This window comes from Anoplolepis gracilipes, chromosome 3, assembly GCF_047496725.1.
Source record: "Anoplolepis gracilipes chromosome 3, ASM4749672v1, whole genome shotgun sequence".
NCBI classification, from domain to species: domain Eukaryota; kingdom Metazoa; phylum Arthropoda; class Insecta; order Hymenoptera; family Formicidae; genus Anoplolepis; species Anoplolepis gracilipes.
In genome coordinates, this window is record NC_132972.1 from 12834218 (window position 1) to 12847799 (window position 13582).

The 13582-nt window shown below is 35.2% G+C and overlaps 2 protein-coding genes across 2 annotated transcripts in view; both read left to right on the forward strand.

Moving 5' to 3' along the window:
- The first annotated feature begins 4736 nt into the window (after positions 1-4736).
- LOC140663578 (uncharacterized) lies at positions 4737-7680 on the forward strand. Its single transcript, XM_072887832.1, has 2 exons — positions 4737-6713; positions 7571-7680. Exons 1-2 carry the CDS (start codon positions 5387-5389, stop codon positions 7678-7680), a joined length of 1437 nt encoding a protein of 478 aa, XP_072743933.1. The 5' UTR covers positions 4737-5386.
- Positions 7681-8535: 855 nt separating this feature from the next.
- LOC140663852 (uncharacterized) overlaps positions 8536-13582 on the forward strand; it is a 58688-nt gene continuing 53641 nt past the window's right edge. The window contains exon 1 of the mRNA XM_072888366.1: positions 8536-10847. Within this exon, the coding sequence (XP_072744467.1) occupies positions 9500-10847 (1348 nt within the window). The 5' untranslated portion in view covers positions 8536-9499. The remainder of the gene's footprint in view (positions 10848-13582) is intronic.

Genomic DNA, 13582 nt, shown 5'->3' on the forward strand with positions numbered 1-13582 from the left:
ACTGTAATATTGTAAATAATAAAGGTCTCTTCTCGAAATTCTCGTCTCTTGTATCTCCCAAATGCATGTTAACTCCTTGCGATAATCTTCGAGATATCTTTCACGCGTATGGCTAAAGAACTTCGAAATTTCGAAATAATATTCAATGCTTCTTTATGTTAAGACAATGTTAAGATCACGATTAAAAATAATTGCAAACGAATAAAGCAATTAAATGATAGTTTGCTATCTCTTCTTTAATGTAAAAGCTACTTTAGAAAATAGTTTTATCCTTTCTTCAAAATTATATAACAAACTATTATTAAATAATATCAATGATATTTTAATTTAAAAAGTCGAGAAGTGAAATGCAAATGTTCAATATTAATTTTAAAATATATATTAGTTTCATATTTATTCTCAAATATAAACATTTCAATTTTATAAACATTTATTATACATATAATCTGACACAGAAACTTTTTTTATGAAACTATTAAATTTACTTATATCTATTGCTTGTTAATAATTGGTTTAGAGTTTGTAAGACTACCTCTCAAGAATATATAAAATACCAATTCTTTATATCTAGTAGAGAGAGTCTGATGTACGACAAAAATAATCTAGAAATACTTTTTTATCATCCATACCCTACTATCTTTAAAAATAAAATAGATCGGTCAAAAAGAAATTCAATCAGAAGAAACGATAATGACCAGTATTTTAAAACAAAAACTAATGCTGACATTTCTCGAGTACGTAGCACGTATTTAAAATTATTGCGGTCGAGCAAAATAATAAAAAAATGTATAAAAGAACGAATGCAAAACTTGACGCTTTTCAGGCTTGAAAAAAATTATTACGACTGGCCACAGAATAATTGAAGAACGTGAATATAAATAAAAGGTATGAAAAAGTAAAATAAAAGGTACGAAAACAAAACCACTTTTCGTGCTTTTCAACCGTGGAATTTCAGGTTGAAACTATTGAGGCCGAGTATAATAATTGAAAGTATTTAAAATCACAAAGGCATGTCTGACGGGTCTTCAAGATTGAAGGACTAAATTGTAATGACCGGACGCAATAATTGGAAAACTAGAACGGTAGAAACAAAGTTGATGGCTTTTCAAAGCGTAATGTGTTCGGGATGAAGCTTTAACCTGCTTCCGAAGATTCAAACGACTTTAACAGGTTGAAATGCATTTCGCAACGCTGTAGTCTTAACCATCTGACATTTATCAAATGAGACAAAACAAATGCGCTATTTACGCGAAGGAAAGCATAGAAAAGGTAAGAGTCTCTGGAGTTAACGAGTATGTACGAGGAGCGGACGACTTTATAAAGCGTTGCATCCATCATGCTCGGTACGCGCAAACGACAGTTTCAATCTCGCTAAAGTGGCGGTTCGGTGGTCATCCATTAACGCTCAAGTTCTCGTTTCACACACGGGTCAAATGCTTTGCAATACTTGCAACCTCAAACTGCCTCGAAGCGATTTCCATCGCTGTCGTTATCGAGTGATTAGGTATCAAATCGAATTACTCACCGCCGATCAGAGCGACGTTATGCGCGACAGCCATCAAACATAGTTTTTACAAACAAAATTATAGAACGCGGAGATGACTTTCCTGCGGGCGAGCATTCGAGGCAGAAGATAAATGTCATTGCCGGAGGCACAAACAAAGATACGAGCGTTCGAAATACGACCGCGATTTCCTTGGATAAGTTTTACGACGCGTATCGAGTGCGACATGATCAAGGTCGCAACTAGCTTCAATAGGTCATAAGAAATGCGTGATATCCGCATTCTTTTGTTATGAGACACAAAGATAAAAGCGGAGTTTGTCATTTTGTCGAAAGATAAATAAGTTTCGCGGAATCCTGAAATTATTCGCGGACATTCATGGCATGCCAGGCGCTTCTCGAAATGTCGTTTCGTCTATTTTTCAAATGTCACTGCTACGACTTTGGAATGGAATAACCGAACTCACAAACTTCCAAAGTCTGTTGGACGAACAAAGAAGTTTTCCGTTGTACTTTTCAGGACATATCAATCTATCGGCGCTACTATCAACGTTAAGACAGCTTGCGAGCAAAGTGTCGCCAAATATGTATGCACACATCAAGATCGTTCCAGTTCCATATAATAATGTACCATGTAAACGAAACAGATCAACCTGATAACATATCCTTGAAACGGGTCACGGTAAAAGAACTTGCATCGATTATACACACAGCTATTACATTGTATAGATTTTGTTACCGATTTTCGGTTAAGTTACCGCCGTCATCTCGGTCCGTCTAACCCATATATGTCCATTTCTTTATCGACCATATAATTTTTACGCATCCATTCTGCCGTTTAACGAGAATTCGAGTCCTACTTTTAGTAATCCTCACAAGTTTAACATTTTGTCAGGAAAACTATTACTTAATACAGTTTTTTAAAAATATCGTACATCTTTAATCAGCCGTAATAAATTATTCACAAGCTTACAGTTAAGTTAAATTTTTGAATACAAATATACTTTCAACCACAATTGTATTGTGAAATATATTTACAATTTAATTATGCAAGTAGCTACTCTATATTCATGGTTACATCCAATTGCATCTCTCACGCAGCCTTTACGATCGGTGCAACATGTTGCGAAAGCACAGAATGTAGGATATAAATGAGTTAACGCTCCCGCAGCGTGCACAATTTCGGGAATTAAAATTTCAGCCGCGGAGCGTCCAATCCATCATAAATCTCATTATATCCTTCAGCCCATGTACGTTAGCGGACGTATCTCTTTACTGATTTATATCCGTGGAGTTCGAGTTGCAATGTTTTTTCCAAGCTGACAAAGTAATCTCGCTAAGTCACGCCTGAGGGGTCCCATTGAATGCCTCGTGCGAGGTGCGTTAATTCGATCGCGGAATATTTTCGCGCCGCACGACGACGATGACGACAACGAGGAGCCGTGCTCCACTTAACAAAGTATCCGCGTGAAGGCGTCCGTCTGACAGCACGTGATAAAATTCGTGCCGGTGTCGCTTATATTCACCGCCCGCTGGCAGATACCGGAGCTAAGACCGATTCTGAATTAATGCGGTGATAAATCACGCAAACTTTAAGAGAGAACGCGTTTAGAGAAGCTGCACGCGCTCAGTGGCCGCCTAAATTTATCGGCCTACCGTATTTACCGAACGCCCGCAACTCTCTGTCTCTCGTTTCGTATCGTTGCCGGCAACGAGACGACGCCGCAACGACGACGGAAGCTTCATCTCTCTTACCCGCAAACCGCCGCATGGAATTCGCATATATCATCGGTAATAATGTCTCCGCCAGTCGAGCGTGCCTGGCCTTCCTCCGCTGCGACACCCTCGCTCCATCAAGGCGCCAGCTTCTCGAGTTGTTATTCTCGAGGAGAACACACGGGAGAGTCATATTATTACGGACACGCGCCATCGAACAAACCTATTTGAGCGTCGACCTCGTCGATGATGACATTCTCGTGGATAATCTATCGCGCGCGGATGAATTTTTACGATTTTTTTCCCTCTCTTCTTTTCGAAAGATCAAGGCCCCTTTAAAAAAAATTGATTCCTCTTTTATCAGCTCGTTGCTACTTCTAACGAAACCTATGTATACCCCCCCCCCATTGTTTTTCCCATTCCCAGGGAAATTCACCCTGCTTCCTGACGTTATTCCAAGTCGTATCTCACTGTCTTAAATATAGCTACGTTTTCCTCGGTTCATTGCGACCGACAGATTACACACTTGTAAAGATAGGTCAGGTTTTGCACGATGATGGACAGAATGGGAATATAATGTTATCGCAAAGACAGCTTTATTCGTAGAAATAAACTAGAATTTTCTGAGACTACAATTTCTCGTTGCCAGACAAAATGGGTCGTTCAATATCAAAACAGCATATAATGCAGTTGTTTTGGACAATGCAGTTTAAAAAGAAACTTAAGTTATAACAAGAGCGCATGCGATTTTAAAGTGCTTTATAAATATATGTATAATTTGTTAAAAATTTTTTAAAAATACAGACTAATATTAACTGTAATTATTAAAACAATAAGAAAAAATACAAGAGTAAACCCTTAAATAGAATATTTTTATAAAAGATGGAAACATTAAGAGTATGTATACAAATATTATAAAATAAATTAAAATATTCAATCTTGAAAAAATGTAAACGCTCTAATATTACGATTGATTAATTAGTACAATTATTGTTTAATAAAATTAAGAAAAAAGAAAAAGATAAAAGTGTTAACCAAAATCACTTTTTGAAAGCTACAGAATTATAATTTTTAATACATTTAAACCATTATTCTTTCCCAGAATAGTCATAAAGAAATTAGATTCATGTTGTTCCTTTCTTATTCATTTTATTCTATATAAAAAACTTGGAAAATCTTTTGCGTGAGTAAGCTTGACGTAAAACAGATATTAAATATTAAGAGCTTAATCAAGACCTAAATCTACAAATTCACAGCAAGTATGTATTCTACTAAATTATGCGCGCGTCATAAACTTTAATAAGAACATATGAGCACGCGAGTCGAGTGCTTACAGTACTTGTAACATAAAAAAGCTCGTCGCAGAGAATCGTCGCAGCTTACGAGATTCGTCGGATATCTGCAAGCATGCGCCTGCCACCCGTGAAAGCGAGAGGGAGAGAGAAAGAGAGAGAGAATACAGAGAGAGGGTTGATCGCGAATAAGCAGCACGTGCGTAGCAGTCATCCTGGCGCATTCGCCAGGACCGCTTGCATCACGGAAGTTATCTCTCCATCATCGGATGTTACAGATCATTATATCGTGCAATTTGCAATCACACATCGACACTCATACACGTCATTTGCGAAAACTTTTAATCAACAGCTATATATTACTTCATTATATTTTTCGTCGCAAACATCACATTTTTTTTTTTTTTTTTAATTAAACTCTCTTAATCGAATAAAAATAGCTAAAATAAATATTCGCAAAAAAGTTTAAAAGAATTTATCTGATATTACGCAGAATTACTTTGGTTTATTTTAAGCGTATTTTAGTGGATGTATATAGTGAACGTCGTAAACGTCGGTGACACCTATAAAATATGCATAATTACGAAGAATATACGTGTGTGCGCGCTCTGCGCATATACTGCATTGAGAATACGATTTACTCGAAAATTATAACATTTAAATACTCACTGCGGATCTTTTTATCGATTATAATTTCCATTATTCTTGCACGGATACAAACCGCCACTTTAACAAAGTGGATCACCGCATCCTCATCTTCGAGAATAAGAATTATTTATCCACTAAAGGATTACACCAGAAAGAATTATATTGGCTGCAATGCGCTCGTCTGAGTGACCTAAATAGAGTTCGAAAAAATTTCTGGCTTAACCAGAATGATGATCAACAGACGGAATAAAATGATGCATAGCAGTTCTTGGCCCGATCGAGCACCGCAAACAGTGAAGGTGCGTATCGATCCTTTATCTCGTGCCTTTACTATTATTCCAACGAGTCGCGAAACGGTATATCGATTGGAACAAACTGCACCGCGATCCGATTGCTTGGAAGAAGTCATCCTCCTAGATCGATGCGCTTCTAAAGGAATTACGTCTGTGATAAAACGAAAGTTAATCGACGGGAGGCCGTCTATAAATAAAAAACCTACGAGTACTGCCGAAAATTCATCTGACGTAAATAACGAGACGAAGAGTATATCAAATTCCAACCGATATTTTATGCCGCGCAGTCTTTCATCAATCGATACTACTGCAATTAATCAAAATGCTGTCATCGTGTTAAAAGAAAACGTTTTCCGAGATCAATCGAGATGTAAATCAGATTTTTTCGCGAAAATCGACGAAACGAAAAAAATACAAGATATTACAAAAATATCTCTACTGACTCGAACGACCTCGGATACAACGGATACCCCGAAATTATTTCCGAAAAATTCACATGTCCAAGAAGGATCCGTAAATGCAGCCGTACGACTAACAAACAAATCTCCCTCATTCGAGGGGACTAACGCCTTTGATGTAATAGTAAACGTTGCAAATGAAAGAGTGCACGCAGCCAGCATCGCGCAAGTGGATTATTCACAAACCCGAGAAACGGATGGGGTGAGGAAGGAGTGTCAGATTGCCATTTCACCCGTATCTTCGCCAAGGGACACTACGTCATCACCGCCACACATCAAGGTGGACGACTACGATGATTATGCGACATCCGTTTCATTCTCGTCGAAAGGGGATCATCACGTCTGTCCAAAGTGCACGTCTGAAGGTCTTCTTCGCTCGCAAATCGATCCCTTCCGTTCTCCATCACGAAATAAAAAAAACAATGACGCGACGGTGATGAAAGCGCACGGTTTTCGACGCGATGATTCGATCAAGAGCGAAAAAAAAGAAGCGCACGACAACCGTCAAAGCAAAGATATCTGGTACGCGGGATGCTTGATCGGAGAGGCAAGAAATGTGAACGGTAAAAAACTGGATCGGCACAGCAAAAACGACGGCTTGTTGCCGGCACGACCGGCTATAGACTTTAGAAAAGAGACTACTCTTGGACGACATTATTACCCCGAGGGAGGTTGGGGATACGTCATTGTCACGTGTTCCGTGCTGGTGCATTTTATCGGGGTGGGTCTGCAACTCGCCGCGCCCGGATGCTGGCACATTACCGCCGAACGAAAGTTTCGACATCCTCCACTGCATAGCGCAGGTAAGAAATCAAATCAAAACTTTATATATATATATATATATATATATATAATACCATAAATAAATGCAATTTCTAATAGGTATAATTTAATCATTTGAAGTAATTCTCTATTGAAGATCATTTATATCCCTTTGCGTCAATAAACATCATAACACAGATACATGCATATTCAACGTGTTATGACTTATAAATGCAAATGTAATGCAAATGCGCTATGAAAATGCGCTATAATAATTTTGGTAAAAAACGAAGGATCCCTCGAATTCTAATAATAAAATAAATTGCAATATACTAATTTCATGGAAAACATATTAATATATGTATATTTTATTATTGCAACTTTTTATCGTGAAATTAATTAATTCAATAGGCTGATAACCATTTTTTATAAAGATATGATTGCAAAGAATGACAATGGATTGTTCATTTGAAATTGCCGCCAAATATGACAGCACAAATATTTAACGTAAAAATTTCGAATAATTTGGTAATACCTTAATATACCGTGAATGTATTATACATAATGTATTATATATGTATAATAGCACAGCCCTAGTCGCACGCAGCTGCTTGATGTCTTTACTGCATCGCGTGAAATAAATATTTTTTTACGTCTCATGCATACATAATATTAATTTACGTTTCGTTTATTTTCTTGAAAAATAATAACACATACTATCCATCACCATAATTATTACTTATTTATCACCATAAAAGATAAATTTCGATGATATTATCCTAATTTTGACCTAGATATGTCTCCTTGTGGAATTTGATCACGTTTTATGTAACTATACATATACTCCACCCCCCCTCGAATCTGATCATGTCATAAATAATGTGTTCGCGATATCTAGAGTATGATGGTCGCAGAACGAATCCAAGAGATGGAAACCCGAAAAACCCAGATCTTCGATCATGCAGGCTTCAGAATCTACTTATCGTATCTGTCACCTATGCTTCGTAATTTTTAATGAAAGAGAGTAAATACATAAAATTGCATTAAAATAAAATATCGTTTATTTACTTTCTGCATTTTGCACAAACAAATAATGATAATATTAAAAGTTTATTTGAATAATACAAGTTCTAATAAATTTTATTCTATTATAATATTTTATGTTCTGTTTTATATTTTTATTAATAAAAATCAATATATTAAAAAAGAAAAAATCCTGCTTTTATTATATATACGTATATATTCTCATATACATATACAATAAACTAATTATTAATTATACGGATTCTTAGTAAATATAAGCAAATAATAATCTTCAACATTTTTACAACATAAAAATGTTTGTTAAAAAAAATTTATCCAATAAATCTATTTTATATATCAATTGTATATAGAACACGACTAAAAATTATATTCAAGGATTTTTAAGATAAATTGTAAAATAGATAATAATTTTAAGATAAATTATAAAGTACAAACTTTTTAAAATATAAGTTTACAAAACTTCATTAGCAATACAATAACGAAAATCTTGTCGGAAATAATGTTTAGCATTTCTAAAGAAACTCTGCAATTGTAGTTAAAGTTGGGGACAAAGTTATTTTCAACTTATAATATTTGGAACATACATTGATTTTCTTGGCGTTTTCTGACAAGTTTTTGCAAATTATAAATTGTTTATTTTGTTATAATTAGAATTTGCAGCATTTGCATAATTTCTCAATATCTTTCTCTTTTTTGATTTTCAATAAACATTAATAAATTTTTGCTCATTGTAAATTTTACACGAAATGCGATTACACATATGTATGTATATATAGAGAGAGAATTGGATAAATTAAAAATAACAAAAACATTAAATAAAAAAGACACAAATTTTAACTGTCAAAAGTGCATAAAAAATAATCTTTGACCTAAATAAAAAAATAATATAAGTACGCAGACACGAAAAAGTCAAAACTTTTATTGTCGACTGATATTAATTTCTCATCTAACAATACAAAAATTTAGTAATTCTCTAATAATAGGTTTTTCACATTTTTTTCTGCAATTATTCCGAAAAGACAGAGACATTTCCTGCCATTATCAGTTATTACAAAAATACATTTTTTATATTTGTTTTTCATTTTTAAAATTAATACATATAAATTTTACGATAAATTTCGACCGTGTAACGTCATAAAATGTACGTGCAAGAAAAATTAGGACAAAGCATTGATAGGCGGGACGCGTCTCGTGACTCACGTTCGGTTTCACGCGTGCGAAGCATCGCGAAGTACACGCGAAACGACAATGGATTTCACACGCTGAACGACAGTTCTCGTTGGAAATCCACCGATGTTGTTAGTATAACTTGATACCTAGTTCAATTTTTGGTTACATAAACTCTCTCTTGTACCTAAAATCCAATAAAATCAACCACAAAAGTAAAAATGCGATTAAATAACAAGATTTGAAGAAATGAAAAATGTCGAGCTGTGAATTGAAAAACTATTTCTTATTGTCAGTTCTAATAGTGTAAGTGATGTAAGTGGCATATTATATCCTTAGGTATCCTACCGTAAGATACCTATAAATATATGAATTGAATTGAATTTTAAAAATAGATAAGAATAGAAGATAAACAACTATCTATTTTTTTATAAAAAAAAGATACAAATTTAGATATATAATAAATATCGCGTAATTCACGATTTTTTAAACCATTATGATAAGTCATGCAATGGCGTGTGACTATGATATGACTTCGTCGCAAACTTCGTTTCCCTAGAACAAAAATCAGCTGAAACATCCGCCTCGATTGTACGTCTTAGAAACGAACCGCGAAATGGACTCGACGAGCCCGTCGTGCGAGGAAGCTGCTTATCGCAAACGTCGTCGTTCTTATAGCGCGGCTATAAGCGAGGAGAATTCGCTCGACGAAGATGATGACGACGAACCGGAGGAAGAAGAAGAATCCTATCCTCATCGTGACAATGCAACGCGAGCGAGCTGCTGCCGGCGACGCGAATGTAGCACGCGAAAAATATCTAATCCGGAATCCGAGAGCGGCTGGTCGACCGAGAGTATCATTTCGAAGCGGATGAGGTGCTCTTCCGGCGACATCGCGAAATCATGGAGCGAGATCGAAATCCCGGAGTTGCTGCTGGCGCATCCGGAGATCCTATCGCGTATGATGCAATGTCGTTGCTTCGTGCCGCAATTTTCCGCGTGTCGGTGTCGTTGCGCTCAATGTCAGTATCACACACAACGCCGGAAGATTTCGTCCACATCCTCCTGCTTTGCCAAGGAACCCGCTCTCCTCCTTCAGGGAGGAGTTGGCGCGAAGCGGAAGGACTCTGGTAACTCTGTATCGACCTGCCAGAGCTTTCTGCCGCCGTCCTCCGGTAGGAATTCGGCGGGCAGCCTTTATCATTGTTGCAACGATGTCGGGGACAACGGAACGATGACGACGACGATTCAGCGTCGGCACTCGATCGCCGCTGGTCCGATCCCGTATCGTCGATACTTGGATCAGATGCACTCGCTACGCAACTGCAAGATCGACCGTGCAGATAATCGCCAACTCTCCGAGCAATCGCTCGTCGGAGATACGATCAGAAATTGCGAAAGCATCACCACGAGTATTGCGGAACCAATCACCGCGAGCAAAACTCATCCGCGAGCGTCTCTAAAGACGACAACAACCCGCGCGACGCAATCACTTGCCACATTTCACGGCAACAATTCCGTACCCGCCGATATTAAGACGTCAAAAAATAACGAATCTCGAATCGCTAGCAAATCCTTCGCTCGTTTGAGTACCAGCGGAAAAAATGCTGAAGCGCACGATAATGCTGCATTTACTGCTCGTAAAAATAGTGCCATTCCAATTACACCTAAGATGATGAGAAGGCGATTCTCCGAGCAACTAATCCTCGAAGGAGGCCTCGGTAGCGCCGGAGACTCTGAAAATTTAGTCGATCAAGCCGAGGACGTCGACGACTCCTTGACCGCGATAAACGCTCGAAAGAAAATCACGCTTAAGAAGCATTATTATCCAGAAGGTGGCTGGGGATGCGTCATTGTCATAGTAACGATTCTTGTGCATATAATCTCTCATGGCCTGCAATTGGCATCCGGCTTACTGATAAGTCCAACGATGGTACAGTTTCAACAGACGATTGAAAATGCAGGTATGACGTACAAAATATTTAAAGACTGATCTTTGGGCTGAACATATAACATATGTTTTAAACTTTTTGTGAATAAACTGAACTTTTTCAAAATAATCGCACGTTCTATAAAATACGGAACTTTTTATACGACAGCATTTTATAAAACTAGACTGGTTCGTAAAAATGATAAACTTGAGTTTATGACATATATATCGTGTATATGTGTGTGTGTACATATATACATATATATGTATATATATATATATATATATATATATATATACACGGAGAAGATTTTATATTAAAAATTACTACAATATATATAGTAACTGTGGACCATTAGGGATCACTCTACATAAGTTAAAGTGGTATGTAAAATTTGCGTAAATTTATGTAATTTTTATAATTTTACATAACACTTTACTTTAGAATGATTCCTAATGGTCCACCGTTATTACATATCGCAGCAATTTTTAATATAAAATTTTCTCCGTATATATATATATATATATATACACACACACACACATATATATATATACGGATATCGTACAATAAAATATATGCCTGTTATTACACATTATATGTTATTTATTTATTATACTAAGCAAACTTGTAAACACAATTTATGAAAATTATGTTTCTATGCTGTAATCGCATTTATAGCTAAATGTATTATGTACTTGTTTTTCTCTCATGTTGACATTAAACGCATTAAGAAAACTATCATTAGAATCAGGCCGTGGGATACTTAGCGTCAAATGTGTCGTGAGAAGGTAGATCATAAATTATGCATAAGGATTGATTTCTGTCGCGTGCCCTAATCACAAAAAATTATTAACGGCTATATTGAACTTAAATGAACTTAAAGCTTTAACGATGCATTGTAAAAAACTTACGCCCGTAAATCATAAATAATATGACAAGGCAAGAGTGTCTCGAACGTATTTTTCATTCCACATCGTAATTAGTAAATCGAATTATTGTGCGTTCGCGAGAACTGACCTCTTCCCCACAGAAACTAATCAATCACAGTCGAATGAATAATCGAAATGCACAAGATAAGCATAATACGTCATATTACGATATACTCGTTAATATGTAAATATGCGAAATTCGCAGAATATGTGGCGATTCATATCTGGTCAAAAGACACATTGTTCTAACAGAACTCTGCGAAACCTGCAGCGATCTTTAGAGAAGATGCCTCGGGCCAAGACATGCGCCGTGTAACTGATTTGATACACCTGTAACAACACTGTCATCTAAATGGTATTCGGCTACTATAAATCGCACTAGCTCAATATACGGATTTCCTTATAACTTATATATAATTTATAATATGGAGCACATCTGCATACATTACGTAAAGATGGCGTGAACATTAATTAATTATGTCACTAGTTAGATTAGCGATCATCAAAAATCTATTATCATATCATATTTTTATCAAAAAGGAAAGTTATATCTATGGTCTAGAGCAATTGCATATATGGCGTTGTAATGATAAATATAAGTTATCCATTTCAATTACAGAATGTTTTAAATTTTCCTATTGCGTTTATAAATTTCTTTCTTTTGTTTATATCTTTATATTTAAAAAAATGTCAGTGTTTTATTTATGAAAAATTGTTACTGCTTTAGATAATTCATACATTAATCAACTAAAAAATATTTTTATTTCCCTACACACGAAAGAAATGTAAAACTGCAACGCAAAAAATTATTGTTTCATTTAATTTAATCTATAAATATGTTAACATAATTTATAAAATTCCTTATAAACTTCCAATGCATGAATGCATTGTTGTACATTTACGACACAATTTCGTTAATGTCCAAAATTGATCAATGATAAATGTATGATTTAAAATTGAATTACTCAAAAATACCATGTCGAAAAAACATTGAATCAAATAAAAATTTGATTTGATTATTATAATGAAGAGCGAAATAAAGCAAGAATTTGCTACATAACATTTAATCGAATAGTAAATTATTTGAAAACATATTATGAAAATAAAACGAGGAATTTTTATTGAATTGGAAACTTGACTTTTATCTGCTCTGACCTGATTTGATTTGTCTGACCGCAAGCAGGTCATCAATTCTTTCGATGAATTTTTTACTGAATAGAGAAAAAGAAAAAGAAAAAGAGAAAAATTCTTCTCTGTTCTATTTATTTTTTTGAATACATTTTTTGTTTGAATACTTGATTGATTTTGTTTGAATAAACTTGATTGATTTTTATTTATATTCATTTCTTTTTGAGATTTTTACTTTAATAAATTATTACCGATTATCTTTTCATAGAACAAAATATATTTTCAATAAATTCTCATTCAATAACTTATCATTTTGATGAATTTCGCTTTCACAAAAATTTTATATACCAATTATGATGTGATAAATAATTACAAATATAAGAGATGCCAAATATTTTCCTAGCTACAAGATCTACCACAAAAACCGGCAAGTTTGGTTGCACATAAAAATCTCTTACAGGATTCTGAGGAAATTACTGGATATATGTGTATATACATACGTTTGGTATATGTTCGATTAACTGTGACAAATTTAGCGGCATGAAATAGATGGTAGTGAATTAATTCTAGCTTCCTGAATTAATTCCGGCAATCCGAAACTTTTAATCTGTCTTCATGTAAGTACGATAGTTTGCGCTCCAATAATGTTTACGCTCTAATAATATTTGCAGAAATATAATTCTGAGGCAAAAGCATACAATTCACATA